The 26001-nt window shown below is 42.0% G+C and overlaps 2 protein-coding genes across 7 annotated transcripts in view; one reads left to right on the top strand and one right to left on the bottom strand.

The window, feature by feature from the left end:
- BTK (Bruton tyrosine kinase) overlaps positions 1–18966 on the bottom strand; it is a 33416-nt gene extending 14450 nt beyond the window's left edge. The window contains exons 1-6 of one of the 6 annotated variants that reach the window (XM_032881751.1): positions 18826–18966; positions 13702–13849; positions 9673–9840; positions 9024–9122; positions 5181–5249; positions 3566–3647 (exon numbers count right to left, since the gene is read on the bottom strand). In XM_032881751.1, the coding sequence (XP_032737642.1) occupies positions 3566–3647; positions 5181–5249; positions 9024–9122; positions 9673–9813 (391 nt within the window). In that variant the 5' untranslated portion in view covers positions 9814–9840; positions 13702–13849; positions 18826–18966. Of the gene's footprint in view, positions 1–3565; positions 3648–4226; positions 4320–5180; positions 5250–9023; positions 9123–9672; positions 9841–9969; positions 9991–11718; positions 12351–13701; positions 13850–18825 lie in introns of those variants that run through there. The other 5 variants (XM_032881749.1, XM_032881748.1, XM_032881747.1 and 2 more) reach the window with 5 other exon arrangements.
- LOC116881775 (60S ribosomal protein L36a-like) lies at positions 18775–25417 on the top strand. The gene is made up of 6 exons (XM_032881815.1): positions 18775–18846; positions 22532–22690; positions 23110–23215; positions 23409–23476; positions 24841–24963; positions 25261–25417. The coding sequence occupies exons 1-6, from the start codon at positions 18775–18777 to the stop codon at positions 25279–25281; spliced, it is 549 nt and encodes a 182-aa protein (XP_032737706.1). The 3' UTR covers positions 25282–25417.
- Positions 25418–26001: the final 584 nt, after the last annotated feature.

Genomic DNA, 26001 nt, shown 5'->3' with positions numbered 1-26001 from the left:
GTGCCCTTCTAAGAAGAGACTTGAGAGAGATTCTCTCTCTCTGGCATATGAGAAAGTAGCCATTCTGCAAGCCAGGCAGATAGTTCTCACCAGAAACCAAACCCACTGGCACACCGATCTTGGACTCCCAGCTTCCAGAACTGTGATAAATCAATATTTGTTGTTTAAGCCACTTGGTCTATGGTATTTTTTTTTATTACAACCCGAGCTGATCACCACTGTGTCCAAGTGAGAGGGCCAGGAAGGACTACTGCACCGATGCATAGGGCCAGTCCTGTCTGGGAATATTAATGGTTGATGCACATATCCTAAGTACTTGATGGGGTGCTCTCTCATATTCATATTTATCAGGATAACATCTAAAACTCTGTTTCAGGCATGCACGAAGTAGTCCTCCCTATACTGGTTGTTGGAGTTTTGCCATGCCCCTCTTTCTTTCATTATTGGTGAGCTCAGGCCTTTTGCTTATTTTTGATGTTGCAATTTGGAGAGGATCTATTGAGCTCGACCAAAGAAAGATTCTAGAGCGAATGCAGACACCTATCTGTGGTGCTACACCATTAAAGTGTGCACTGCTGTGTTCAAGGAAATGGGAGAAGAGAGTGCATGGCTACGTCCTCAGGGATGCAACCTCTGCATGGAAGGTGCCACTGAAAAAAGATGGCAGCTGGATATGGGGCACCTGAAGCCCTACTTTTATTTTTTCATTTTTATTTAAAAAATTTTTTTTAAGATTTTATTTATTTGACAGAGAGAGAAAGAGCACAAGCAGAGGGAGCAGAAGGCAGAGGGAGAGGGAGAAGCAAGCTTCCCGCTGAGCAGAAAGCCCGAGGCGGGACCTGATCCCAAACTCCTGGGATCATGACCTGAGCCCAACATAGCCACTTAACTGACCGAACCACCCAGGCATCCTGAGGCTCAGATCCAGGACCGGAGAAGGTTCCCTCATGTACTTTCATAGCTAATACCCCTGCAGAGGTAGCCAGTACCCTGATGAAGTCCCCTTCTCATGTTAGTGATTTGCAGTTGGTGCATTTCATCCTACAGTAGGATAACTTAACCCCGGAGTAGGATTTTATGCTGGCTAGATTAGTTCATGACTGGCATTGCCAGCACCTGGGGCTGTTCTGGTGTTGTTAGGACTTGCACCTAAATCTCCTAGCAACTGTGGTATTTGTTGCAAGGTTCTTCCTTTTTGGGTCATGTTGTTGGTCCAGACAGGTTCAACAAGACACACACCCAGGTCAAGAACAACTGGAAATGAAATGCCTTCAGTCAAATGCAAGAGAGAGAAGGCAACATTGCACCTAAACCCACACTAACCATCCACACTCATAACCCAGTTGAAAGGGTGGTGATTTCTGTTTGTTTTGGCTTTATTTTTACTGTTGTAATTTTACCTGCCCAGTGAACTTTAATAGTAGTGTATAACCAGAATGATAGGTTTGCCATTGGAGTCAGTAAACCAAGTTTACAAGCTGAATATTCTTATCCTCTGTCATTGCTCATACCTTGAATGTAGAGGGCACTCTAGAAGTATTTGTTAGGCTAATCTATGACTGGTTTTGAAATTCGTTGTTTAACTGTAAAGGAGTTACTAACTTGCACATGTTACTTTCTTTTTCTTTTCTGGTTCTCCCTCAGTATGTCCCATCATCCCCTATCTCCAAACTAAATCCTAGCTGTCCATCAACATGGAGCCCAACCACCCATGGTGGTTGTTTACCCTTACAGAAATATCTGTTGACACAACAGATATGCTCCCTTTCTGTATGCAAGGCACTGTATGACGCACTGTGGAGAAAACCAAGGAAGTGCAAATATACAGGCCCTCTGTGTACTCGTTTTGTACCCCTAGGGCTAAAGCAGGCCACTTACTTCAAAACATGCCAAGAACTGGACTTCGTGGTACAAGATAGCACCAATTTGCAATCTCAACATGGCCTTCCTCTAGAATATCTTGCAGCCAACTACAGGTGTACTTTCTGGACTTGAGAACACCCAAGTAGCATGACACTAGGCAATAAGCTTAGGTTCTGGAGTCCTACAGACATAGGGATGTGGTAAAGACCAAGGCTTCACCTCTCTGCATGTCCCTGAGTGTGACCATGAGCAGGTTACTGAACCTCTTTGAACCTCAGTTCCCTCATCTGTAAATAGGGGAATGATACATACTTCATAAGCTTATCGTGAGGATTAAAAGCTAGTATACTTGAAACAGTCGGCACTGAGCCTGGAACATACAAGTGCTCATTAAGTGAGTAATTAGTAATTACTGTTACTATTGTCTTGAACCCAAGGTAGCTGTGGGAATTCAATGAGATAATAAATGTAAGATATGCTAAGTGTCTGGCATGTAGCAAGGATTCAATAAATGACCCCTTTCTTCCTTTCTCCTCTCTTTCAGCTTGAAAGATTTGGTGATGTTTATTTTGGGCAATCAGACTTGCATTCAAGGGAGTGAATAAGGGTGGTACAATGAGCCACTGAATATCAGAATCTAAATGTTAAGACAAAGGGCTGTCATGCAATAACCCAACCATGCTGTTATCAGTCTGCCATCCTTCCTGTTTCTCTAGGCAGCCTTTCCTGATGTCAACTCAACCAGTTAATCTCTCAGTCACTTGACATGTGGCTATATATACACACAAATATGTCTGCATGCATCCTGTGCTGCAAGCCTTTAGAGTCAAGTTTATCTCAGCACACTGTATGGGCTATGTCAAGTGCTGAAACTGTGTTCAAGTTTAAGTCCTCACAAAACAAGGAACATGAACGTGTTCCTTAGAAAATATTTAGCCACAGTGAAGAGATGTACAGTGCTTTCCTGTAGTGTTTTACAGTTTTCTACGGCTTTCACACACATTACCTCATTGGATCATTCAGACAAACTTGGAGGTAGGTATGGCAGGCATTGCTATGATTTCTCTTTCAGAAGAAGAAATGATGCCTCAGAAGAAGCTTGTTGGCCTACTTTCCAGAGGTCACCCAGTTTATTTGTGGTGGTAGAGGGCTTGGAAGGAGATTCCCCACTCTAACTTCAAGCATTCTCATGATCACCTAATCATTGGAACTAGGTATTTTATATTTAGGACTTGAAATATTGCAATGACCATTGAATGACACACCACACCACCCTCAAAATTGGTGTAAAGAGTGGGACTGTTTTATAGATAGAGAAATAGAGGGCCTACAATTGTAGAATTGCACTAGAGAGATAGTGGTAGAACTGGGTTGAAACTCTGAGTCTAGCACATTATATTTTACTCATAAAATGGAATATGAAACTCACTTGTATCACTAATAATGGAGAAAATGCAGTCCACCATCCTTCCTCTCTGTCATCCTCCTTCCCCCTCCCTCCTCTCTTTCCTTCCTTCCCTTCTGCCTCATCTCTTTCTTCTTTCTCTCACCTCCCTTTTTCCATCCATTCTTCTTTTCCCTCTCCTTCTCCCTCCATCCGTCTCTCTTTCTCCTTCCTCTCTTCTCTCTCTCTCTCTTTCTCCCTCCCCACTTTCTTCCCTTCTTTCTTTGGAAACTAGTTTCTTTTCCAAATAATTCTCACCATTTTTGAGCTGGTGAATCCAACGCTTCCGCAGTTCTTCAGTTGGGGAGAAGACATAAAGAGGCCCTTCATCATAGACAACCTGAATGAAGCAATGGACACACAGACTTCAGCAGTTAGGATTCAGAAAAAAGAAGAAAGTCTTTGAAGGAACTAATCTTAAGCTATAATTTTGTATATCCATAGTGGAAAACAAAGAAAGGTAGGGTCTTCTGTCAGTATCCAGGGTTGTAGGATTTAGACATTCTTAGCTTTTTAAATAGTCCCAGATCCTCTTGACTTATGTTTCAATTTGTGTGTAAACTTAGTTCATAATATTTTCCCCAGCCTTGGTGGAGACAGGATTTGTGTTTATTCAACAAAGAATATCTTATGATTTTATTAAACCTTGAGTTTGTATAGAAGAGAAATGGTAGTAATGATTTGTATAACTTAAGTCTTGTTTGGTAGATGAGGATTATTCGCTTGGATAGTATGAAGCAAAATTTTAACTTATGGCTAATTTTTCTCCTACTGCCTAGTGGCCTCCCCTTGCCAAAACAAACCAAGTTTGAAACCACAAAAGAGTAAAGTATATATTTACTTCAAAAAGAGAAAAATATATATTAAGCATTGTCTTCAGATCAAACAGGCAGTAATTTTTTGAACACTTCACATGTACAAGGCACTGTGTTAGGCGTTCTGGAGGTTCATGAAACATGTGGTTCCAATCCTCACAGACTCAACAGACATTACATAGTGGATTCTGAAATCAATGTAAATTAATTTGAATTATCTGGTATTTGGCATTACCCACTAGCCCAACCAAACAACATCTTGTTGAAAGACGGTAGTAAAAACTATGTCTAAAACACTCCTCCTTCACAGGTTTTGTAGACTTCGATACAGTCAGGGACATGAACAAGATCCTTGCACATTTTTCTCTTTGCTTCTTAATCTAGCTGTGCTCATAAATCCATGACAGAAAGCCCCCTCCCCTGAGACTTTCCACTTCCTTTTCTGGCTTTCACTGTTTGCAGAGGCTGCTATGTTCACAACATGTGACCTACAGAGTTTTTAGGACACAAGCAAACCAAATTATAGATTGAATCTGAAGCTTTGCTCTCCTTCATGGGTTATAGTGCATCTCTGAAACAGATGTCTATGTGGCTCTTCAGTTACTTCAGACTAGAATAGAATTTAGGTTTATGTGTAATGTAATGAGCCTTCCCCATACCGAACTTCCTAATAACTACTCCTTCCCTCCCCTTTTCTGTCTTTTCAACCCACATGACCACCACTAGACAGATAGGCAGAACCAGAAGGAAGTGAAATGCTCACCCAACAAACAAAGCATCTTTCTCAATTCAGTTACCATAGACAAGACACACTATAATAGAATTACTGCCATTATGGATTCTCTTCAAGGTGTAGGGACTAAAAGGTACCATGTTAAATTGGGAAAATAGAAAAGAAAACAGTCTTAGCCCATGTCAGTCTCATTTCTCCCTTCAGCTTCCTTGTCCACCTCAAATTCTGTTCATTGGGACCTAGTATTCTTCACTGTGCCCTGCACCCCAAGCCTAATTATTACATTACAGGTACCTTTGAGAGCTGGTGAGAGAAAACACCTTACCTGGAAGGGGTAAGGGAACCTTTCAATGATTGAAATCTGCTCCATTTCACTGGACTCTTCACCCCTTCTCTGCAATGAAAGATGAAAGCATATGCCACTGTAGAAAATAGTGTGGAGATTCCTCAAAAAGTTACAAATAGAGCTACCTTACGGCCCAGCAATTTCACTATAGGTATTTACCCGAAGAATACAAAAACACTAATTCAAAGGGATATGTGCACCCCAACGTTTACAGGAGCATTACTTACAAGAGCCGAGATATGGAAGCAGCCCAGATGTCCATCAATTAATGAATGTATAAAGAAAATGTGATATATTTATACAATGGAATGTTATTCAGCCATTAAAAAGAATGAAATCTTGCCATTTGCAACAACATGGATGGAGCTAGAGAGTATAATGCTAAGTGAAATAAGTCAGAAAAACACAAATACCATATGATTTCACTCGTATGTGGAATTTAAGAAACAAAACAAACAAGCAAAGGAAAAAATGAGAGAGTCAAAGCAAGAAACAGATTTTTGAGTATAGAGAACAATCTGATGTTTACCAGAGGGGAGGTGGGTGAGTGGGTTAAATAGGTGATGGGGATTAAGGAGTGCACTTGTGATGATCACAGGAAGATGTATGGAACTGTTGAATTACTATACTATACATCTGAAACCAATATAGCACTGTATGTTAACAAACTAGAATTAAAATAAAAACTTAAAAAAGAAAGCATAGTTATTGGTTGATGCATTGTTATTTTTTGGATTTCCTTAGGTATTGGGAGTCCTCTGTATTCGCTCCAGAAGAATTTCCTGCCTAGACAATGCTAATTATTAGAGATTGCTTTCTTTAACCCAGTAGGGACACATGTCCATAAGATCCAGCACATACATGTTCAAAAAAAACCTCAGGCATCTCAAACTATCGAGGAAAGGGAGGTTACCACTAATTTTGGTGTGTGTGTGTTGGGGGGGCTATTTCACATCACACATGAAAGTAAATTCAAAAGCTTAATGGATGGATTCAAAGCTTAATATAAAAATGGAACAATGAGTGGACAGAGAAAAGAAATAAATGACTATATATAATTTTATGGGAGACAAGACTTCCCACTATAATGCTAAAGGTTAGACTCATTAAGAAAAGATGAACTAATTTGATGACATAGATTTTAAAACCCAGAATGGTAAAAATGAACAAGTAAAAAACACCATAAACAAAGTTCAAAGATAAATGAAAAACGGGAAAATATTTTCAACATGTATTATAATTAAGGATTGATACTTTTAATATATCAAGATCTCTTTTTTTAAGATTTTATTTATTTATTTGACAGACAGAGATCACAAGTAGGCAGAGAGGCAGGCAGAGAGAGAGGAGGAAGCAGGCTCCCTGCTGAGAAGAGAGCCCGATGCGGGGCTTGATCCCAGGACCCTGGGATCATGACCTGAGCCGAAGGCAGAGGCTTTAACCCACTGAGCCACCCAGGCACCCCTAAATCAAGATCTCTTAAAAAGTACTAGCAATAAGGTAAACATTTCAATGGAAAAATGGCAAAAAATGAACAGGCAATTCACAAATGGAAAAACGTAAATGAACTGTAAGACATATAAACGTTCAACCTTATTGGTAACCAAATATTGAAAAACAAGTCAGCAATGAAATATCACTTTTCTTGGATGTCAAATTAACAAACATATAAAATATCTGGTATTGGAAAGAATGTAGAGAAATAGAGATACTCTCATGTATAGCTTGTAGGAGTGTACAAAATTTAAATTACACTGCTAGAAAATAAAATCGAATAAAAAGATAAACATAACCAAATTGTGCAGATTTAATAAAGAGAAGAACAATATTTTACTTCTAGGAAGTTATTATAAGGTAAAGAATAGCAAAAGTTCGTAAAGATGTATACAAGGATGTTCTCAGTGTGGTTATAATATCAAGTTGGAACAACTTAAATGTGTAATAGTAAGAGATTGGTTAAACAAATTGCAATATATTCATAATAGAGAATACCACACAGCCATTAAAATCACATTATTAAAGAGTATCTATTGTCATGGGAAAAATTTCCATATATTGTTAAATTGAAAAAGTACATTACAAATCAAGATGTGTAGTATGATTCTAAGTTTTAAATACGTAAGTACATAGGGGCACCTGGCACACTCAGTAGGAAGAGCATGTGACTCTTGATCTCAGGGTCCTGAGTTTGAGCCCTACATTGGGTGTAAAGATACTTAAATAACATTTTTTAAAGATTTATTTATTTTTTTTAGAGAGAGAGAGAGAGAGAGGAAGAGAGAGTGAGCATGGGGGGAGGGGCAGAGGGAGGGAATCTTCAAGCAGCAGACTCCCAGCGGGGCCTGGAGCCCATCACAGGGCTGGATCCCAGGACCCTTGAGATCACAACAGGAGCCAAAACAAAGAGTTGGATGCTTAACCAACTGAGTCACCCAGGTGTCCCTTAAGTAAATAAACTTTACAAAAATAAATACACAATATGCATATTAGTGTGAATATATGTGTTGCAAGTGGAGAAAAACAACTGTAAGTCTGTATACCAACATATATTAGTCATTTCTAGCTGAATAATGGGATTATGCATGATTTTATCTTCTTTATTGTGCTTTTATGTATTTTCTAGAGTTTCTATAATAGGTGCACACTACTCTTGTAATTAGGAAAAAATAATAAATGATATTTTTTAAAAACTCAACTCAGAAATCCATAGGCATTTTGCCTTGGAGAGGCTCTGGGAAATGAGAGGAGAATCAAGAGTGAGTTGTTAAAGAATCTCACGACTCAGTGGCGCCTGGGTGGCTCAGTGGGTTAAGCCTCTGCCTTTGGCTCGGGTCATGATCTCAGGGTCTTGGGATCGAGTCCTGCATGGGGCTCTCTGCCCGGCAGGGAGCCTGCTTCCTCCCTCTCTCTCTGCCTGCCTCTCTGCCTGCTTGTGATCTCTGTCTGCCAAATAAATGAATAAAATCTTAAAAAAAAAAAAAGAAAATTTCACATATTGGGACTCCTGGCTGGTTCAGGCAGTGGAGCATGTGACTCTTGATCTCAGGGTTGTAAGGTGGAGCCCCACGTTGGTTGTGGAGATTCCTTTTATTTATTTATTTATTTATTTATTTATTTGACAGAAATCACAAGGAGGCAGAGAGGCAGGCAGAGAGAGAGGAAGCAGGCCCCCCGCTGAGCAGAGAGCCCGACGCGGGGCTCGATCCCAGGACCCTGAGACTATGACCTGAGCCGAAGGCAGAGGCTTTAACCCACTGAGCCACCCAGGGCCCCCTTATTTTTAATTTTTAAAAAAAATTTTATTGTGTTATGTTAGTCACCATACAATACAACATTAGTTTTTGGTGTAGTGTTCCAAGATTCATTGTTTATGTACAACACCCAGTGCTCTATGCAATACGTGCCCTCCTTAATACCCACCACCAGGCTCCCCCCCTTCCCCCTCCCCCCTAAAACCCTCAGTTTGTTTCCCAGAGTCCATAGTCTCTCATGGTTTGTCACGCCCTCCAATCCTCACCCCCATATTTTTCCTTTCCTTCTACTAATGTCTGGAGATTCCTTTTTAAAAATAAAATCCTTCCCAAAAAAAAGAGAAAATTTGATATGTCATCGTAAAATTGGTATTAGAACTTTTCAACATTAAGTGAGTTGTTCTGCATCTGGGGGAAAAATGCTGAAACTCAGTATAACCAAGAACAGAGTGAAGAATTTTGTGAGGGAGCTTTAACACATTGCACAGCATCACGGGTTTACTTACAGAGAGTTGAAGTGTTCTAAGTTTCTTAACCACCCGTTCCTGCTCTGACAAAGGGCTCTACTTACTGGAATCTGTCTTTCAGGGGGAGGATTTTTTTCAGGAACCACTGTTTCAACGCAGGTGATCTTCTCAACGTCTATCGAGCCCTTCTTACTGCCTCTTCTCTGAGAAAGAGAATGAGGAAGAAAATGGAGAAAGATTAGGAGTGACTAAGCAACCAGATAATTAGATTTTGTTATCTAATCATTCAACATAGTGAAGTGACACCCATACTCTATCCGTCAGGACCTGTCATTCTGGGGAAAAAAAAAAAAAGCAAGGAAACTTCCAGATCTATTAATCTAAACTTCTTTGACTACCAGATAGAGGGCAAATACTATAGAAGAGTGGATGACTGTATGTGCCTTTACCATAAAAAATAAAGAATAATTTTTGAGACTTGGATTTCCTTCTCAACAATATTTAATGAATGATCACCAACTGCAAGATTCCAATGGTAAGATTCCCCCCTCCTCGCCCATGGCTTCTTAGCACCTTTGAATTTTTGCGCCAGCGTGGCTGCAGTTAGTTCTAGGCTAGGAAACATTTTCTTGAGTTTGAAATAGACCTAGGTCCCTACCCACCTCCCTCCACCAACCAAAAAGTTATCTACCTCCTCAAGGAAGATCTAAGGCCAAATCCTAGATACTCAGGTTTCACAGCAGAGAAACTTACCCCACGTTCAAAGTCATACTCATAGTAGGAAAGTTTGTGCACAGTCAAGAGAAAGAGGCGCTTCTTGAAGTTTAAAGGCGAGGTCTTCTTTTTCTGTTGGGATCGCTTCAGAAAGATACTCTCCAGTATCACGGCAGCCATAGCTTCTTTCTGGAGCTCACTTGTGTGCTGTTGATAAAGAAAGTTCTTGAGGACCCAGCACATAAATCCTCATCCCTCCTGGTTTCCCCTCAGCCTGGCCACTTAGTTTCAAATGGAACAGAATCATGCAAAGCTAACGAAGAGCCTTCCTCCTACCTTCACATCCTTCTTCCATAACCTCCACCTCGGCCAGTATTCAGGTGTAATGGATGCGCATTGAATAGGGAGGACAGGTTCAGCGTGAGTTCACGTACACTGGTTTTTTGTATAAGGTCATGGAATGCTCTGGAGTCAAAGGCCATGTACCTGTGTGTTGGTAATGTCTGGAGGCCATTTTATACTAACCACCCTTTATTGTACGTGCAGAATCTGTGAACAGCAAAAGTCTTAGTGCAAATGTTGACTCTGATATCCCCAGAAGGGACAATGCAGGTGCCAGAATTCCACTGAGGCAGATATTGGACTTTCAGTTCCCAGTTTCCTAGACAGTGAATGCAATTTTTCAAACAGTGTCCCACCGGGTCTGTAACCCAGGGGTCTAGTAAGAATACGGAGGCTGCACCTGCAGTTATGGACATATACTAACTGCCTCCCAACCGATTTTGCCCATCAACCACTGGCTGAGCTACAAAGGATACAAGCTTTGTTCTAAAACTGAAAAACAATTTTGGAGGAGGCAGTTATTGGTTGTTTTGGTTTTGGTTTTGGTTTTGGTTTTTCCTCTCCTTTTTTTCTTAGATTGGTTCTTATAGACATTGTCATACAGAAGTGATGCAACTGTCTTGCTCTTATGAATGCCATCTCTGATTATTTACGAAAAGTAACTTGTTTACCCTCTCTAAACTCACAATACTCTAGAAAGACTCAGTTTAGGTAACTGAAGTACAGAAGTGCAAAGAAAGTTATGAAAAATCACCATTGGCTCTTTTGATTCATGCAAAACATGCTTCTTATTAGTTATTCACTTAAAGTTTATGCACAATTGCATAGTACAAATTCCAAACCTTCCTTAGAAAGATAAAGTGAAAACATAAATACTATCACAAAATGGGGCACTAAATAAGTATTGAAAAAATCACCAGCTCACCTCAAATTTTGTTACATGTGGGTTTTTCTTAAGGGGGGAATAGATGGCATTTTGTAAATCTAAACTCCTTATGCTTCTGGTGGCACTGTGAAAGCTGGATAAATAAAGTCAGCATCATTTTTTTACCTGCCAAGCACAGATTATTGCTCACACCAGGAAAGCAAGGGAGTGGTTTTTATCAAAGTCTGAGGCTATCCGCACCGTTATTTTGCTCTTTCCTGTGGTGTAGAAAATTCTATTACCATACCGGGGAGACATTAAAAATAGGTTAAAGGAACACCAGGGATGTTCAGAATGATCACTTTGCCACTTATTCACCATGTCGATGCGACTCTCTTCTGGTGCTGGATTCATTCAATGGTTTATAAATGATCTTTTGAGAAAAATTAGGCCAAGGAGCGTACTTCTTCCCACACCTTGCCACACAGTTCCCTGACTCCCTGATTTAAATGGTCTCTCGCAGGAGTGACGAACTGATAAGACTTTACAACCAGAGGACTTTCTAATGCTCAACACCCACAGAGATTTCTATCAACCCTGAAATTATTCAATTATTCAGAAGTAGTGGTAACCAAGTAATGATACTGTATTCTCAAGAACTGTCAACTCATCAAGATCCTTGTAACAATACCATTTTTTTTCCACAGTGAATTCCAATTAAGTACCTCTTCACAATCAAAAATACTCCGATTACAGAGGAAAAAATAAAGTCTTAATGAAAGTGAGTAGCATGAGCAGTAAATTGGATCAGAAGCCTCCCAACAAACTACATCCAGTTTTCCTTCTGTTAGCTGAATAAAGCATACCCATCATTTTACCTTCAGTTTTGTTGCAAGCTCTTGATGGACACATTCCCTGCTCTGTCCCAGCATCCGCTTTAGTCTTGGCCTCTGCTCTTACTTCCTATAGGATAGGTCCTTCTGGAAGCTGCCTCTGCTCTTTTTCTCTTTTAGAACAAATCCAGTTTGTACAAGAGGACGCCTTCCTCTCTTTCAAGTGTCTATTGGGTTAGGGTTCAGTGCTGGTCTAAGTATGAGGAAGTAAGCGAGCCTCTCACTAGCCATCACCCCTCTGAGCAAGGGGTGAAATGGCCTCTACCGCTAGACTATTGAGTTAAAGGATTGCCAGGATTTCCAAGGTCTGGTTGCCCCTTCTTTGACTGCTTTCCCCTTAATTCCTTGTGATCCAGTCCAGACACACAGCCTGAAAATGTGGTAGTTCCTCCTTAGCCATCACCGATCCATCCACCAATATAATGTGAAAGGAGGTGCATCTGTCTTTATGTCTTCCTGAAGGTTGGTATGTGATGGACCCTCTGCATTGGAGGGCAGCTGCAACTTATTTGTGGAAGGTTCTAAATTTTTTTCTAACCATATCAGCAGCTGACAGTCAATTTGACCACAAGACACACCGTGAGGGCTGACCCTCCACTTCACTCAGACAGTGGGGGTGGGGGTGGAAACCAGAAGTGACATGAATATTATACACACACACACACACACACACACACACACACACACACACACACTGTTGTTCATATAAAGAAAGAGGAAGAAAAATAATAGAAAAACACAGAGCTCTTCATTTAAAATACAGAATTCCCGGGGCACCTGGGTGGCTCAGTGGGTTAAAGCCTCTGCCTTCGGCTCAGGTCATGATCCCAGGGTCCTGGGATCGAGCCCCGCATCAGGCTCTCTGCTTGGCCAGGAGCCTGCTTCCCTTCCTCTCTCTCTGCCTGTCTCTCTGCCTACTTGTGATCTCTGTCTGTCAAATAAATAAATAAAATTAAAAAAAATAAAATACAGAATTTCAGCATTATAATGTTCTCTTTATTATACTACAAATGCAAGGATTTTCATGTAGCCACATTTGCAGCCTCCCAGCTCCCTGTGGAGCAGCAGAATTCATAAAGAGAATGCTTTATGAGAAAGAGCTCAACTATCTTACAGGTTGAGCTCAAGAAAGGTTGAGAAAGAGCTCAACCATCTTACAAACTTCACTATGCCAAGGAATCAATACAAAAAGCACCTGCAGGATCAGTAAACTAAACCACCTTTGGCCCTATCATTGCTCAAGCTAAGAGAAACACTATCAGCGACAACACCAGAGCAAAATTCAGAAGACTGCACAGCCTGCCTATGATTGGGAAGAGTCCTGGAGATGCTAGTTAGAAATAACCAGTCAGTCATAGTTCAGATAGCTACTTAGCCAGAATATCCAAGAAATATCATTCTCTCTTTATTTCTCCTTTAAAGCATTACTCAATTGCCCAGAGCCTGTCTATTTGGTTTTCTCCCCAGGGAATGGGAGGAAACTCCTCTTTCTCTCAGTACAGTCTATACTCATTATTTCATTGATTTCTCTCAACACAGAGCTGAGGAAAATGAGACTCATGGAAGTTGTGTGACTTGCTCAACCTCATCCATTTGTGACTCCACAACCCTTGCTGTTTCTGTGATACCTACCTCATTGCCTCCTGGATATATAAGGCATATATATATATGAATATGATTATTATTTTTTTTTGCCTTCAATGAGTTTTGATGCTATCCACTTCAGCACCCTGTCATCCCCCATGGTTATCATCAAAGAGCAGTTGGGAGAGACCCTCTGCATCTTCTAGGAACATTTGGCAAAAGAGGAAATGGTGGTAAGTTCAGGGGATGAGAGAGATTGCAGGATCCTGGAGCATTTTCCTCTGCAATAATCCTCCAAGTAAAAAGGATGATTTAGCCCTGTTAACTGTCAACTGTACTTTCTCCCACATGTGGACTCTTTTTAGTCATGCCAGATTTTCTTACGTTTTCTTTTAAATCTTCCACAAGGAGATCCTAACTGGTGTTACTTGCTGTTTTCTTTTCAGGATTTCTTTTCATTGTTGATGGGATAAAAGCATAAGATTAGGTGAAACACCCATCCACTTTTTGTCCCTAGGGTTGTTATTGCATCCTGTGAATACAAAATTTTGATCAAATGGATTTTCTTTTACACTATAAAATGTTGCAAATAGATGGTATAGAGAAGAACACTACACTCAGGTACTCACCAAGCTCTAATACAATCTTAACATTGTGCCATAATTGCTTCTGGTGTTTTCAGAAATAAAATACTACCCATAGAGTCAAAACCTCTTTGGATACTCCTCTGCAATCAATCCCCGTCCTTCCTCAGAGGTTAACAATATCTTGAATTTGGTGTTTATCATTCCTAGGCATGTTTTTACATTATTACTGCATATGTAAATATCCATAAAAGATATTTAGTTTGGTTTGCATGTTTTACATTTTTTTAAAGATTTTATTTATTTATTTGATAGAGATCACAAGTAGGCAGAGAGGCAGGCAGACAGAGAGGAGGAAGCAGGATCCCTGCTGAGCAGAGAGTCAATGCGGGGCTCGAACCCAGGACCCTGGGATCATGACCTGAGCTGAAGGCAGAGGCTTTAACCCACTGAGCCACATATTCTTCAGCAGCTTGCTTTTCTTCTCAGTATAATTTGTTTTAAAAAAAGATTTACTTATTTATTTGAGAGAGAGAGAGAGAGAGAGAACACACTTCTGTGTGAGTGGGGCAAGGGGCAGAGGGAGAGAGAGAATCCCAAACAGACTCCCAGCTGAGTGCGGAGCCCCACATGGGGCTTGATCTCACCACCCCTGAGATCGTGACCTGAGCCGAAATCACAAGTGGGATGCTTACCCTACTGAGCCACTCAGGTGCCCCTCCCAGTATAATAGTTTATGATTTATTTATGTTGGTAGCTCTAATCTATTTCTATATGTTTAAAGTATTCTGTATGATGAATTCATCACACTTGGTTTGTCCATTCTCCTATTGATGGATATTCAGATTGCTTGTTTTCAATTATAAGCGATGCTGCCGTGCACATCCTTGTGCAAGTGATCATGGTTTTCCACTCTCAGAATGAATTCTCAGTTACTCATACAAAGTGGCAAACCCAGGTCTGGCTTATCTGTTGGCCTATGTGCTTTGTGTTATCCCTTGTTCCCGTTTCAGTCCTGTCTTCCTGAAGTTTTACTATGGAATCTGGTAGGATTAGCAACTGTCTGAAATTAGAATAGAGTATGATGGGCTAAATTTAGCTTCCCCCCAAATCTCTTCTCAGTCCCAAGACGCATCTCTCATGTTCTGATTGAGATTTTCACTGAGAATTCCTTGGCCTGGGAACCAGAAGAGACGTCTTCTTTAGAATATAACCATAGCAACAAAGAAACCAAATTACTCTTGCTAAATTACCAAGAAGCTCTAGTCAGGCATCAGTGAAATCTAATTATTTGATAAACTTCGTGGTCAGCGCCAACAGGGGACCAAATTTGTGGTGAGGACCTCCAGCCAAAATCAGTTTTCTGGCTGTGTGTTGACCAGGGAACTTCACACTTCCTGCAGTCCTCTCCAAGAGGTCTTGGGTCTCTGGTTCTTCTTCAGCCTCTCGTCATGTTAACGTTGAACGTGAGAGCCAGATGGCTAATCTGAAGTCTGCACTCAGCATCAGACTGGTGGTAATACTTTCAGCACTGTCCCTCTGCTCTGAGGGTGACTCCTGTGGCGTCCGTTTTTAGCTCTGGACTTGAGAGGCCCTTTGGCCTTCTTTTTCGGTTCAGTTTTTGTTTTCCCTGGCTTAAACATATGCTGTGTTTTCTCTTTCAATATTAAATTAACACATTTCATTATAAAAAATGTTTCAAGTACAAGAATATTAAAAAGAAAACCTCAATTACAAGCTCATTATGCAAAGGCATTAATCTTGGGGCATATTACCTTCCATTTTTTCCTGTGCATTTCTCTTAGGTTGGAGATCGTGTTACATATAGTATTTGCAGTTTCCTTGCATTTCTTAACATTATCTATCCATCCATTCTCCCAACACACCTTTTCCCTAAAATATCTGAAGGTCTTGTTTAACAGTATTCCTGATTATTTTTCCATGGTATTAGGATCTCCATATAAGTATCATTTACCAAGTCAGAAAGTGCATGCATTTTGCATTTTGAAATATATTGACAAAGTAGTTTCCAGAGGCATTTTACCAATTTCCACTCCAGACAGCAGTTTTTGAGAGTCTGCTTTTCCCATTCCTTTATTTATTTTCAGCTCCATTTCTAGTCAGTTTTTTTATTCTGTTTTTATTGCCGACTAGTCTGCTTTTTCATTGAGCCACTGATCTGGAACTCCAGTGTATTCCAACCTACAACTTGTCTAAAATTTAACTTCTCTTGACTCTCTAGAATCTTGTCTTCTAGGGATGAGCTAATTGACTATAGTTTATTGTTTTTAGGGAAGCAAGGCTGTGAGATGAGCTTGACGTTCAGATAAGCAACATTAACTCTCAGGGCATCTGGTGATGCTTCTCAGAGAGTAAGAAGGAAAGCCTGGGATTAAGGATTTTGTGTTTCAAACATCCTGTGTCAGTGCACATGAACCTCTATAGAAACTGAAAGTCACACGTGGCCTATTTGTTTCAGGGTCCTCAGAGGAGTTCTCTCTCCCCCTCCCCTGATGGCTTCATTTGCATAACCAAGCAGCTTTGGAGTGAATTAGGTCAATGTCTTGTTTCTAGCTTCTTGTTGAATACTGCCTCACTGAAAATTCTAGCTCTTCCATATTCCCAGGAGTTAGCAATTGATCTCAGCATAGCATCTTTGGGCAAACAGCAGCAGGGATCTGGTGACTCTTTGGAGAATATCTGAACTGGTTTTCAGAAGGCATGTCTTCCCCTTACACCTAAGTCACTTCCTGGTATGGGTTGAGTCCACTGAAAGGAAAGTCTCTGTAGGAGATTTGTTCAAATGGAAATAGTATATCATGGTGATGATAATTTAAAATTGCACCGAGACCCTTGAAGTGGATGGAAAATTGCACTGTTTCTCACCATAAAGAGTTCACAAAAGGCTCCAGACAAACACATCATTGGCCATAAGCAACAGAATTTGGGCTTTAACACAAACAGTTTAAACAGTTTGGCTATAAAGGGGGTCAGAATAGAGCAAACAGGGTTAGCCTGAAGGGATAGTGTTTTGGTTGAATGCTTTAGGTTCCATGAGTATTTGCATTTTGTGGCTTATTAGGAGGATGGCATTGTTTTATCAAATAACTGAGGCTCCCAAGAAGCTATAGCACCCTGGTTTCAGGGGCTTGGCATGCTAAAGGAGGGAAGGAGCAGAGCTAGAACACAGCTAACAGTATGGAGGACAGTCCCTCAGCTTTATAGACCCCTACCTCTGGGCTTTGCTGCTGTCCTGCGTCTGGAAACCCACAACATGCCATAGAGATTTGGAGCTTGGAGAACTGGGTGATCAGGAAACTGGGCCAGGACTGGGGCATCTGGGTGGCTCAGTCAGTTAAGTGTCTGCCTTTGGCTCAGGTCATGGTGCCAGGGTCCTGGGATCGAGCCCTGCATTGAGCCCCACATCAGGCTCCCTGCTCAGCTGTGAGCCTGCTTCTCCCTCTCCAACTCCCCCTACTTGTGCTCTCTCTCTCTGTGGCAAATAAATAAATAAATAAAATATTTTTTAAAAAGGAAATTGGGGATGCCGGGGTGGCTCAGTCGGTTGGGTGGCTGCCTTTGGCTCAGGTGATGATCCCAGTGTCCTGGGATCAAGTCCCACATCGGTCTCCTTGCTCTGCGGGGAGCCTGCTTCCCCCCAACCCTCTCTCTGCCTGCCTCTCTGCCTGCCTGTACTCTATCTCTCTGACAAATAAATAAATAAAATCTTTTAAAAAATAAAAATAAAATAAAAAAGGAAATTGGACCAGGATTCCATTTGGAGGTCTAATAGCTCATCCAAGGATGTCTTGATCAGGGCCACCAACCACTTTTATTCTAAATGCCACACCATCTGCCCTAGGCAGAGCCGCTCAGGCAGTATAAAAATCAGAGCAAACATGGAGATATTAGCACTTACAATTGCCAGGCTTTAACCGTTTTATATATATTAACAGAGTTACTATTTACGACAATCCTATGGGGAAGGTACTAGAAAGGGAAAGGAAAGGGCAGGAATAATCCAATGCAATTCAACAACTGTTCATTAAGCTCTGAACCTATTCCCGGAAATGCGGTAATGAACGAGATAAAAGGGGGGTGTATAAGAAGAGGGAATACAGGTAGAGAGAGGAGGGGGAGGAAAAGGAGGAAGGGTACAGAGAGGGGGAAACGGAGAGGAGGAGAGAAGAGAAAGAAAGAGGAGAAAGATGAAGACAAAAGAAAGCCGTGCACATGGCAGGCAGTGCTAATAGGAAAAACTGGCCCCATGACCTCAGGGGTCAGCCCCACTGTCTGGGCTGAGGCTGAGGCTGTTTTCTTCTGGCCCAGTCTGTGACCCACATCACCACGAGGCTGGCACACACATTCCTTCCAATAAGCCAGCTCTGCTCCTGGCAACATCGGCCCGAAGCAGCCCATGGCAGGCAACTTCCCCCCAGGGTTAGCCTGGGCTTTTCCCCAGTTTACAAAGGCACGTGAGCTTTTACTGTTCTCTCAATGTGCCTCTTAGATTTTCTTCTCCTAAGGGCCTCTTGACACAAATCTACCTTTTGCATCTTCAGGCAGTATTGACCAAATGGCATATTTGTATCCTCCTGCCATCGCCAAGATTCCTCTTCTGCCAAGGTTAATAAGGGTGCCCACTTCCAACAGTTGCTACCTGTTCCAGTGGTCCCCTCATGTCCCTCTTTGCTCTTCCTCTTCTTCCCCCCACAACCTGACTCAGAAGGAAGGCTTCAGTCCCTTCTGATCATCGGGAAGGACTGCCAGGGCCTTGCACTGATGACATTGCTACCCTCTGTCAGCCTCCTTTTCGGGCAAGACTATATGGCACGAGCCATGCTTTTTCTCCTGCCTTGGGGGGGGGGTCCCCATGAAAAGGATTTGCGGCGGCTGCCCAGCCCCTGCCATACCCCAGACCCACCTCAGTCCTGACTTAATGCAGGTAGCTTCCCAGATGCATTGAGATGCCAGGACTTTGAAGGTGTGATTCGATCTCAGAAGACACTGGCCCTGGAGACATATTCTTACAGTCCAGAGAGGAAGGACAGTCTGAGCAAACCCCACCCTTTCACAGCCACTCAGTTCCCTTTTTTTGTTTCCTGACTTAAACCAGTCTTTTTTTTTTTTCTTCTTCTCAGCAGCATGGTATCTGGTTCCCTGCTGCTGTCCTTATCCCCCCACCCAACCCCCAACTGTCCCCGCCCTTCATTTGCTTGGGACCTCTGACACTCCTGTCTTGAATGTGCTCTTGAAAGTCCTCTGCTCAGCATTACTGGGGCCACTGAGACTCTAGATGGGGCTGGGTTGGCAAACAGGTCACCATGCCGACCCCCCCAAAGTAAAGGGACCTTGTACCCTAAAGATCTGTTGGAATAATCAGCAGAGAGCAGAGACTTAGAGGAAGGACAAGAAATGCAGACCTGCAAAGACAAAACAAAGGGTCTAATGAGGGAGAGTGTCTTTAGAGCCTCCTGTCCTTGAAGACAGAGGACACTGGGGGGTCACACCGTTAATCTTGATAAGGAAAGATGGAGAGTGCTCACAGAAGGGACCCCAAAGTGCAGAACCCGAGAGAGAGAGGTAGAGACAAGACTTCCCCCTGCTGAGTCATTTTCTAAGAAAGCATTTTTTTCCCCTACAGATAAAAATGTCTGAATGTAAGCCCACACAAAGACTTGTGCCCTTCCCCATTTTCTGTGGATGTTGATTTTCTCCCTTTCAAATTCGGCCTCAGGGATTAACTCTTCATGTACACCTTTCTCTTTAACTCTGTAAACCCATAAACCCAAGTAAACACGTCCCTCAAAGCCCGAATGTGTCCTCAGCTACCTCCTAGCCTATGTCTAGCCACAGTCATCTCTCGGAGCCTTCTCCTAGGAAATGCAGCTGGTCGTGGCTGCTGACCAGGATGGCAGTGTGGCCCCGGCTGACTGGTCTGCAAGCCTACCTTGACACAGCGGGCATGGCCATGTTCTCGCCCCCAGGTGCTGGATCTTAACATAGGAGCAGATCACAGATCTCACTAGAAGTCTGTCTGTCAGAGTTTTTAAGACAACAAGGTTTTTTTTTTTTTTTTAAAGCATTTTGTAGGAATGGTAGAGTAGGTAATCCTCACATCTGCACAAGATAGATGGGCAATAAGTCTTGCACGATCTCACTATATCATTGACAACATGCATCGTCTTACTAGCCACCTCTGAACAGCTGCTCTAGTCTCCTGTCTGAGAGTCGCCATCACAGACAATTTCCTTCCCTCCCCTTTTCTTCAGTCAGATGCTCCCTGTTGTCACCTGGCCCATCTCTTCACAAGATCCATCTTGGGGTGGAGATTGGAAATTGATAGGCATACAGTGGAGGATCTGGACAAGGGAGAGTGGGACAGGGGATAGGGTAAGATAGACCTAGGCAATTTTCTTAACTGACTGCCCACGAGCCCTTCCTTAACACACTTGTCTAGATGATTGAAGGGCTGCTCCCAAATAGTGCAAATAAATGGCCTAGTGTCACCTCAAAAGAGTCCCAAGGTAATATAAGGTTCTGGTTTTGGTAGTATCCTGTTTAACATTTTTCCTAATGAGCTTTGAGGAAGATACAGAAAGTAGCCTAGCTAATTTGTGAATGTTACAACGCTGTTGGGGGCAAGACTGGATGACGGAACCAGAGCAATTGGTTTGTAAAAAGATCCTGATCACCTGGTATGAAGAGCAAGTGTATTTTACCAGAGCTAAGGGTCATGTCCTGTAATGGGGCACCAAACTGAACTTCAAAATTCTCCAGGTGAAGGTGGAATAGCAGTAGGATTTGTGCAAATGGTTCAGAGGTTTTTGCTGATAGTAATGAAGAGAAATGTCATGTCAGTAACATGGCTGCCAGAAAATCCAAGGTGAAAATAGGCTTCCTGTAAAATATCTAGATAGAGGAAAGTAAATAGGCCACCTACTCTGCAAGGTCAGGCCATATCTAGACTCCTGTGTTCAGTTCTGAGCGCCTCACGTTAGGGAAAATTAATGAGCAGGAGCATGTCCAAAACACAGACCAGGATTAGTGAAGGGAATCAAAGCCAAAGCCACACCATACAAGGTGTGACACGAAGATCTAAGGTTGACTAAGAGGGGTCATGTTCACTGTCTTCATAATTCCATGTTACTAACATCAAAAACCTCTAGAAACCCCTCAAAGTCCAGTGAGACTGCTTAAGAGCCCAAAGAGAAGAATATGCTGAAACTATGGGCTGGCTGTCTGGCAAAGAAACTTTTAGGAAGTGTAGTAGCAGGCAGGGGTACTGTTTTCATTATCTCCTTCCCAGAGACCACCCAACAAAAAGGGGATAATCTGAGAGTCAGCTCTGGACCCCTGGGTATTCCTGGAGAATTACGTAAGCAGGAGACCCCAGGCTTTCATAGTTCCTTAGCCCCTAATCACTGGTACCCCTTCCTGAGTCCCCGCTCAGTTCTTCATCAACCTCTACCCTGCTTGCACTGTGTGATGGCATGGTTAGGTGCAAGGCTGTGGTGCTAGAAACTACCTGGGATGAAAATCCAGCTCCATGAAATAACCACCTGTGTTGTGCCTCAGTTTCCTCACCTGTTAAATATTAATAATGGTACACAGTGCATGGGGTGGTTTGGATTACAAGAGGTAGTAGATGAGGTGTTTAGGAAAATGCCTGGTATATATTAAGTGCTCAGTAATTGTTAACTATTATAATTTCCAGGCCACAACAGCCATACTGTATAATGGTAAAGAAACCCAGGCTTTGGAATCAGATCACCTGTGTTTGTGTCCTGGTTCCACTAAATACTATCTACAGTTGGCAAAATGTTGATGATCCTATGGCCTCAATTTTCTCATCTGTAAAATGGGTATGATAGTACCACCTACCTCCTGGAATTACTGTGAGAATTTTATGAGACAATCCATTTTAAATACTCAGTACCCTGCAGTCTTTCTCTGCTAGACTCTTGAAACCTAGCACATGACTTCTGCCAGGTATGCAGGGAAAGGAAGAGCTGCTCGATATTTTTTTTTTTAATCTCTTGGCCTGTTGATTGTTACTGTGCGAGCTGAACAATTTCATTGTCACTTTTCAGGGCAGCCAACTTGTTCCTTCAATAAAAGGGGGCTGCTTGAATGCCGATCCTTCATACTGTTTTACAAAGTACTTTGTAATTATAAATTTATGAGACTGATTATTTTATTATCGTGTCCCTGCCCTAGAACAGTGCCCAACACAGAATAGGAATTCAATTAACATTTGTTGGATGGACCAAACAGCCATGTGATAAATGAATTAGAGTAGAGCACTGGCTCCCTCCAAGCCTTCAGTTAATCAGTAGTTCCCTGTCAAAGATATTCCCAGCGTCCTTGATATGAAACAGTAATGGAACCTGGGTGTGTAGGGCTCCTCCCTTTGATCCTAGTCCTTGCTTCCTTCGGAGATTGGGACAGGGACGCCCGAGGGTCTAGAACGAGCACTGTTTCCCTCGTTTAACGCTGCTACCTAGCGGCGTCCGCCAGAAGTGATGAAGTGAGGAAAAACTGCAAAGCTTGGGGCACCCGACCCAAGTCAAAGATAGGATCGGCCTCAGGCCGAGCCCTTTCTTAAGCTCCTACCCACGGCTCCAAAGCGAGTCGTCTCAGCCGCCAGAGGGCGGTTCTCACAGAGCCTTAGACTCTATGGTCCTTCTCGCCACTCCCATGAGCAAGAGCGACCAGAAACCTCCTATATACTTCCGTTTCCGGGCAGGTCTCTTTCTTTCCGTGTCGATTGCGCTCTCGCAAGCATGGTAGGACTTTGGGAGCGGGCCCGGTAACATCCAGCTTAATCTTTTCACCCTCTTTGACGGAGGCCGTCCCAGGCTGGCTTTAGGTCCATTCGCGGACTCGTTGTACCAAAGAAACCCAGCGCTGCTGGGATCGGCCCCGAAGGCACTGGGCTTCGGGGTCAGGAAATGAAGTGATGGGATCAAAGAGGTAGACTTAGCCGGGGTTGGAGGGAACATGCACGCTCTCTACTTCGGGGCCCAGCGGAGGCCGCTGGACCTGAAGCACATGGCGGCTGTACCACCTTCTAGTCAAGTGGTGTGCGCTAGCGAGGACTGAGAGTCGAGCCTTCGGGGGATGTCTTAGGTTCGGCTGGGTCGTTAAGGGCGTTGTGCGATGGGTATCTGATAACGCTGCTAGTTCTGAACGGTTTCTTTACTAGGTGAACGTTCCTAAAACACGCCGGACTTTCTGCAAGAAGTGTGGAAAGCACCAACCCCACAAAGTGACACAGTACAAGAAAGGAAAAGATTCCCTTTATGCCCAGGGTAAGACGGTTTGTATGTAATTTGGTTTTAATCAGGAACTAGTGTAATACATACGCTGTCCCGTGCCCCGTCCCTCACTCCCACTTGGCTGTTGTTTTTCTGCTGGAAAACCCAAGATAAAACGTGTAAGAAGACTCGTGTGGCAGTTGTGATTATCTTTGGTATGCCATAACAAATAACCTCATTCTTCCAGGAAAGCGGCGTTATGACAGGAAGCAGAGTGGCTATGGTGGGCAGACGAAGCCTATTTTCCGGAAAAAGGTTAGTAGTAATTACCATTTGACATGCTTCTGTAGTAAAGACTTTGCATTTTTCTCTAGCCTAAATACAAGAGGTAGTAGAGATAGAGGTAGTAGAGTACAGGTCCTCTACACACTGTAGAGTACAGGTGTGTGTTTTCATAGTTTCAGCGAAGTTCCCTACGCTACCTGCAGTGACCCATCTGGGAGGTAGTGTAGGTATAAGCGCAACCCCGGTCTGACTCTAGTCAGACTCTAATTTACAGTCTTGCAATATCTTGGTGTTTTATTATTTTTGTCCTAACCTTTTTGAAGAGGCAAAATTAAGTAAAGAGGAATGTTCTCTGATTTCCTAAGGACTGAAGTTTCAGTACACCGGTGAATCCTTTCTTCTTTACCTGTCATACCCTAGTGAATCTTCAGCCCTTGCTTGCAGTGAGAATTGCTCTCTCACTTTGCTTCTCAGTTCAGAAGCCTGCATACTGCAACCAGTCTCATGAGGTTTTTAAAGTTCCTTAAAATCCTCATGTAAGCCTTCCACTGCACTTCTGAATTCTCTTGTCATTCTCATTCAGGCCAAATGAGTTTCTGTTCTGCCCTAGGTGATCTGGTGCCCCTTACAGTACACAGTGCCTGGAACAGCATTCCTGTGAACACAGCATTTCTTTTGGTGCTTTGCTTATTCAACCTCCTGCCAGAAAGTACTAAGGAATAACAGTTGTGTTCATTTAGGTGCAATAAATGGTTTGAGCTCAAGGTGGTAAAGACTGCCTTTTCACATTCGGCTAACTTGTTTAGAAGGTGGGAAGATTCTGCCTAGGCTTTGGTTTTTTGGAGAACTGTGAATAGGCAGAAGTAGAATTCTGATTATAGGAGTAGTCTTAAAAAGTTGATTCCTGTACCTTGAGTTAAATAGATACAGTTGAATACACATAAATTGTAGACATAATTTTAGGTAGTCTCCAGAGAATTGATAAATCTGAAGTAACAATTATTAAATTCTGTTTAGTGAGAAAGTTGTGTTCAGTTCATAGTTTCAGGGATTTGGTTGACCCATTTTTGTTTGTGGGGAGTACAAGTATGTAGAGCTGTTGAAAGGCCACAAGTTCAAGGTGGTGTGATAAATGACCATTTGGTAAGAAGCTCTTCGGGGTGTTTGATGGGAGTAGAGAATTTGATGGCAATTAAATGATCTACCTTTGCTATTAAATTTCCTCTTAAATGCACTGATTTTCACGTTTCTGTTTTCTCCCTATAGCTAAAGACAAATTGCTAAAACTCTGTCATTTGCAAAGCTTCCCTTTAAGTACTTAACCCAACAGTCCTCCATTTTGAAGAAAGATTTTCTGCAGTGATTTATGAAAGGATTGACTTCATTTTTTCCAGGCTAAAACTACAAAGAAGATTGTGCTGAGGCTTGAATGTGTTGAGCCCAATTGCAGATCTAAGAGAATGCTGGCTATTAAGAGATGCAAACATTTTGAACTGGGAGGAGATAAGAAGAGAAAGGTATATAATTGCAGATGGAAGGTGCAATCTTTTCTGTTGGGTGAGATGAACATTTCTCTCCACTTAACTGATGGTGCAATCAGGAATGGGGCAATCCTCTTAAAAATAACTAGATCCATAGCTGAAGGTATGAGGTTTTTGGTGTTGGTTTTGGCATGAGTAGTAGAGGGATAATGAAGAGACTTAATTAAAAGGAGGTGATCCCTTTAGGGGGATAATTGTGTACTTGAGAGAGTAGAGAGGTTCTTTGCAAAATAAAAAAAAAAAAACCTCTTTTTTTTTTCTGTTCCATTACAGGGCCAGGTGATCCAGTTCTAAGCTTCATATTGTTATGTTATGAAGACAATAAAATCTTGAGGTTATGTTCACTTCATTTGGTTGCAGTTGGTCTTTTAAGATGGAAATAAAGTACTGGCATCAATAAAATTCCTCTTGTGGGGCAATTTATGCTTGATTCTTCTGGGTACTTTATTTGGGATTGAATTTGAACTGGTTGAACTCATACAAACGTGGTGATCTTCCAGTTTGGCACTTCAGTTACATGAGGTTTCATGGGATTCCTTTTGCTGTTAAACAAGGGTTATTAGTTATCATGGGATGTAAGTAGAGTCCCATGGTAACTATCAATTATACCCATAGTGAATGTAAAGTTTACCTAGAGCGAAATAATTTCTCTCCTATACCCTTGCTACTTCAGTCCTTCAGTGAGGAATTTAGGCTGTTTTTATGTACAGCATACTGTACAGAGCACAATATATATATATATTCTATGTTCTCAGACTTAACTCTAACATTGTTGAAACCTGTTGACGTACCCCCTCAGATTTCAAAGTAGACATAAATTCTCATGTTGAAATAACAGCAGAGGATAAAATTTCTAGTGAATTAAGCTGCCCGGCAGAATTTAACAGGGATATATGCTGATTTTTAAAGATGTCTAATCATTGCAAATTTTACATCCTTTTTCTCTTGGTATACTGTTGTATACTTGATTCTTTTTTTTTTTATAAGAAGAATTTTTTTAAAAAATTTTATTTG

This window comes from Lontra canadensis, unplaced genomic scaffold, assembly GCF_010015895.1.
Source record: "Lontra canadensis isolate GAN:19392208 unplaced genomic scaffold, GSC_riverotter_1.0 scaffold77, whole genome shotgun sequence".
Classification (NCBI taxonomy): domain Eukaryota; kingdom Metazoa; phylum Chordata; class Mammalia; order Carnivora; family Mustelidae; genus Lontra; species Lontra canadensis.
This window is presented reverse-complemented; position numbering and strand designations above follow the sequence as displayed.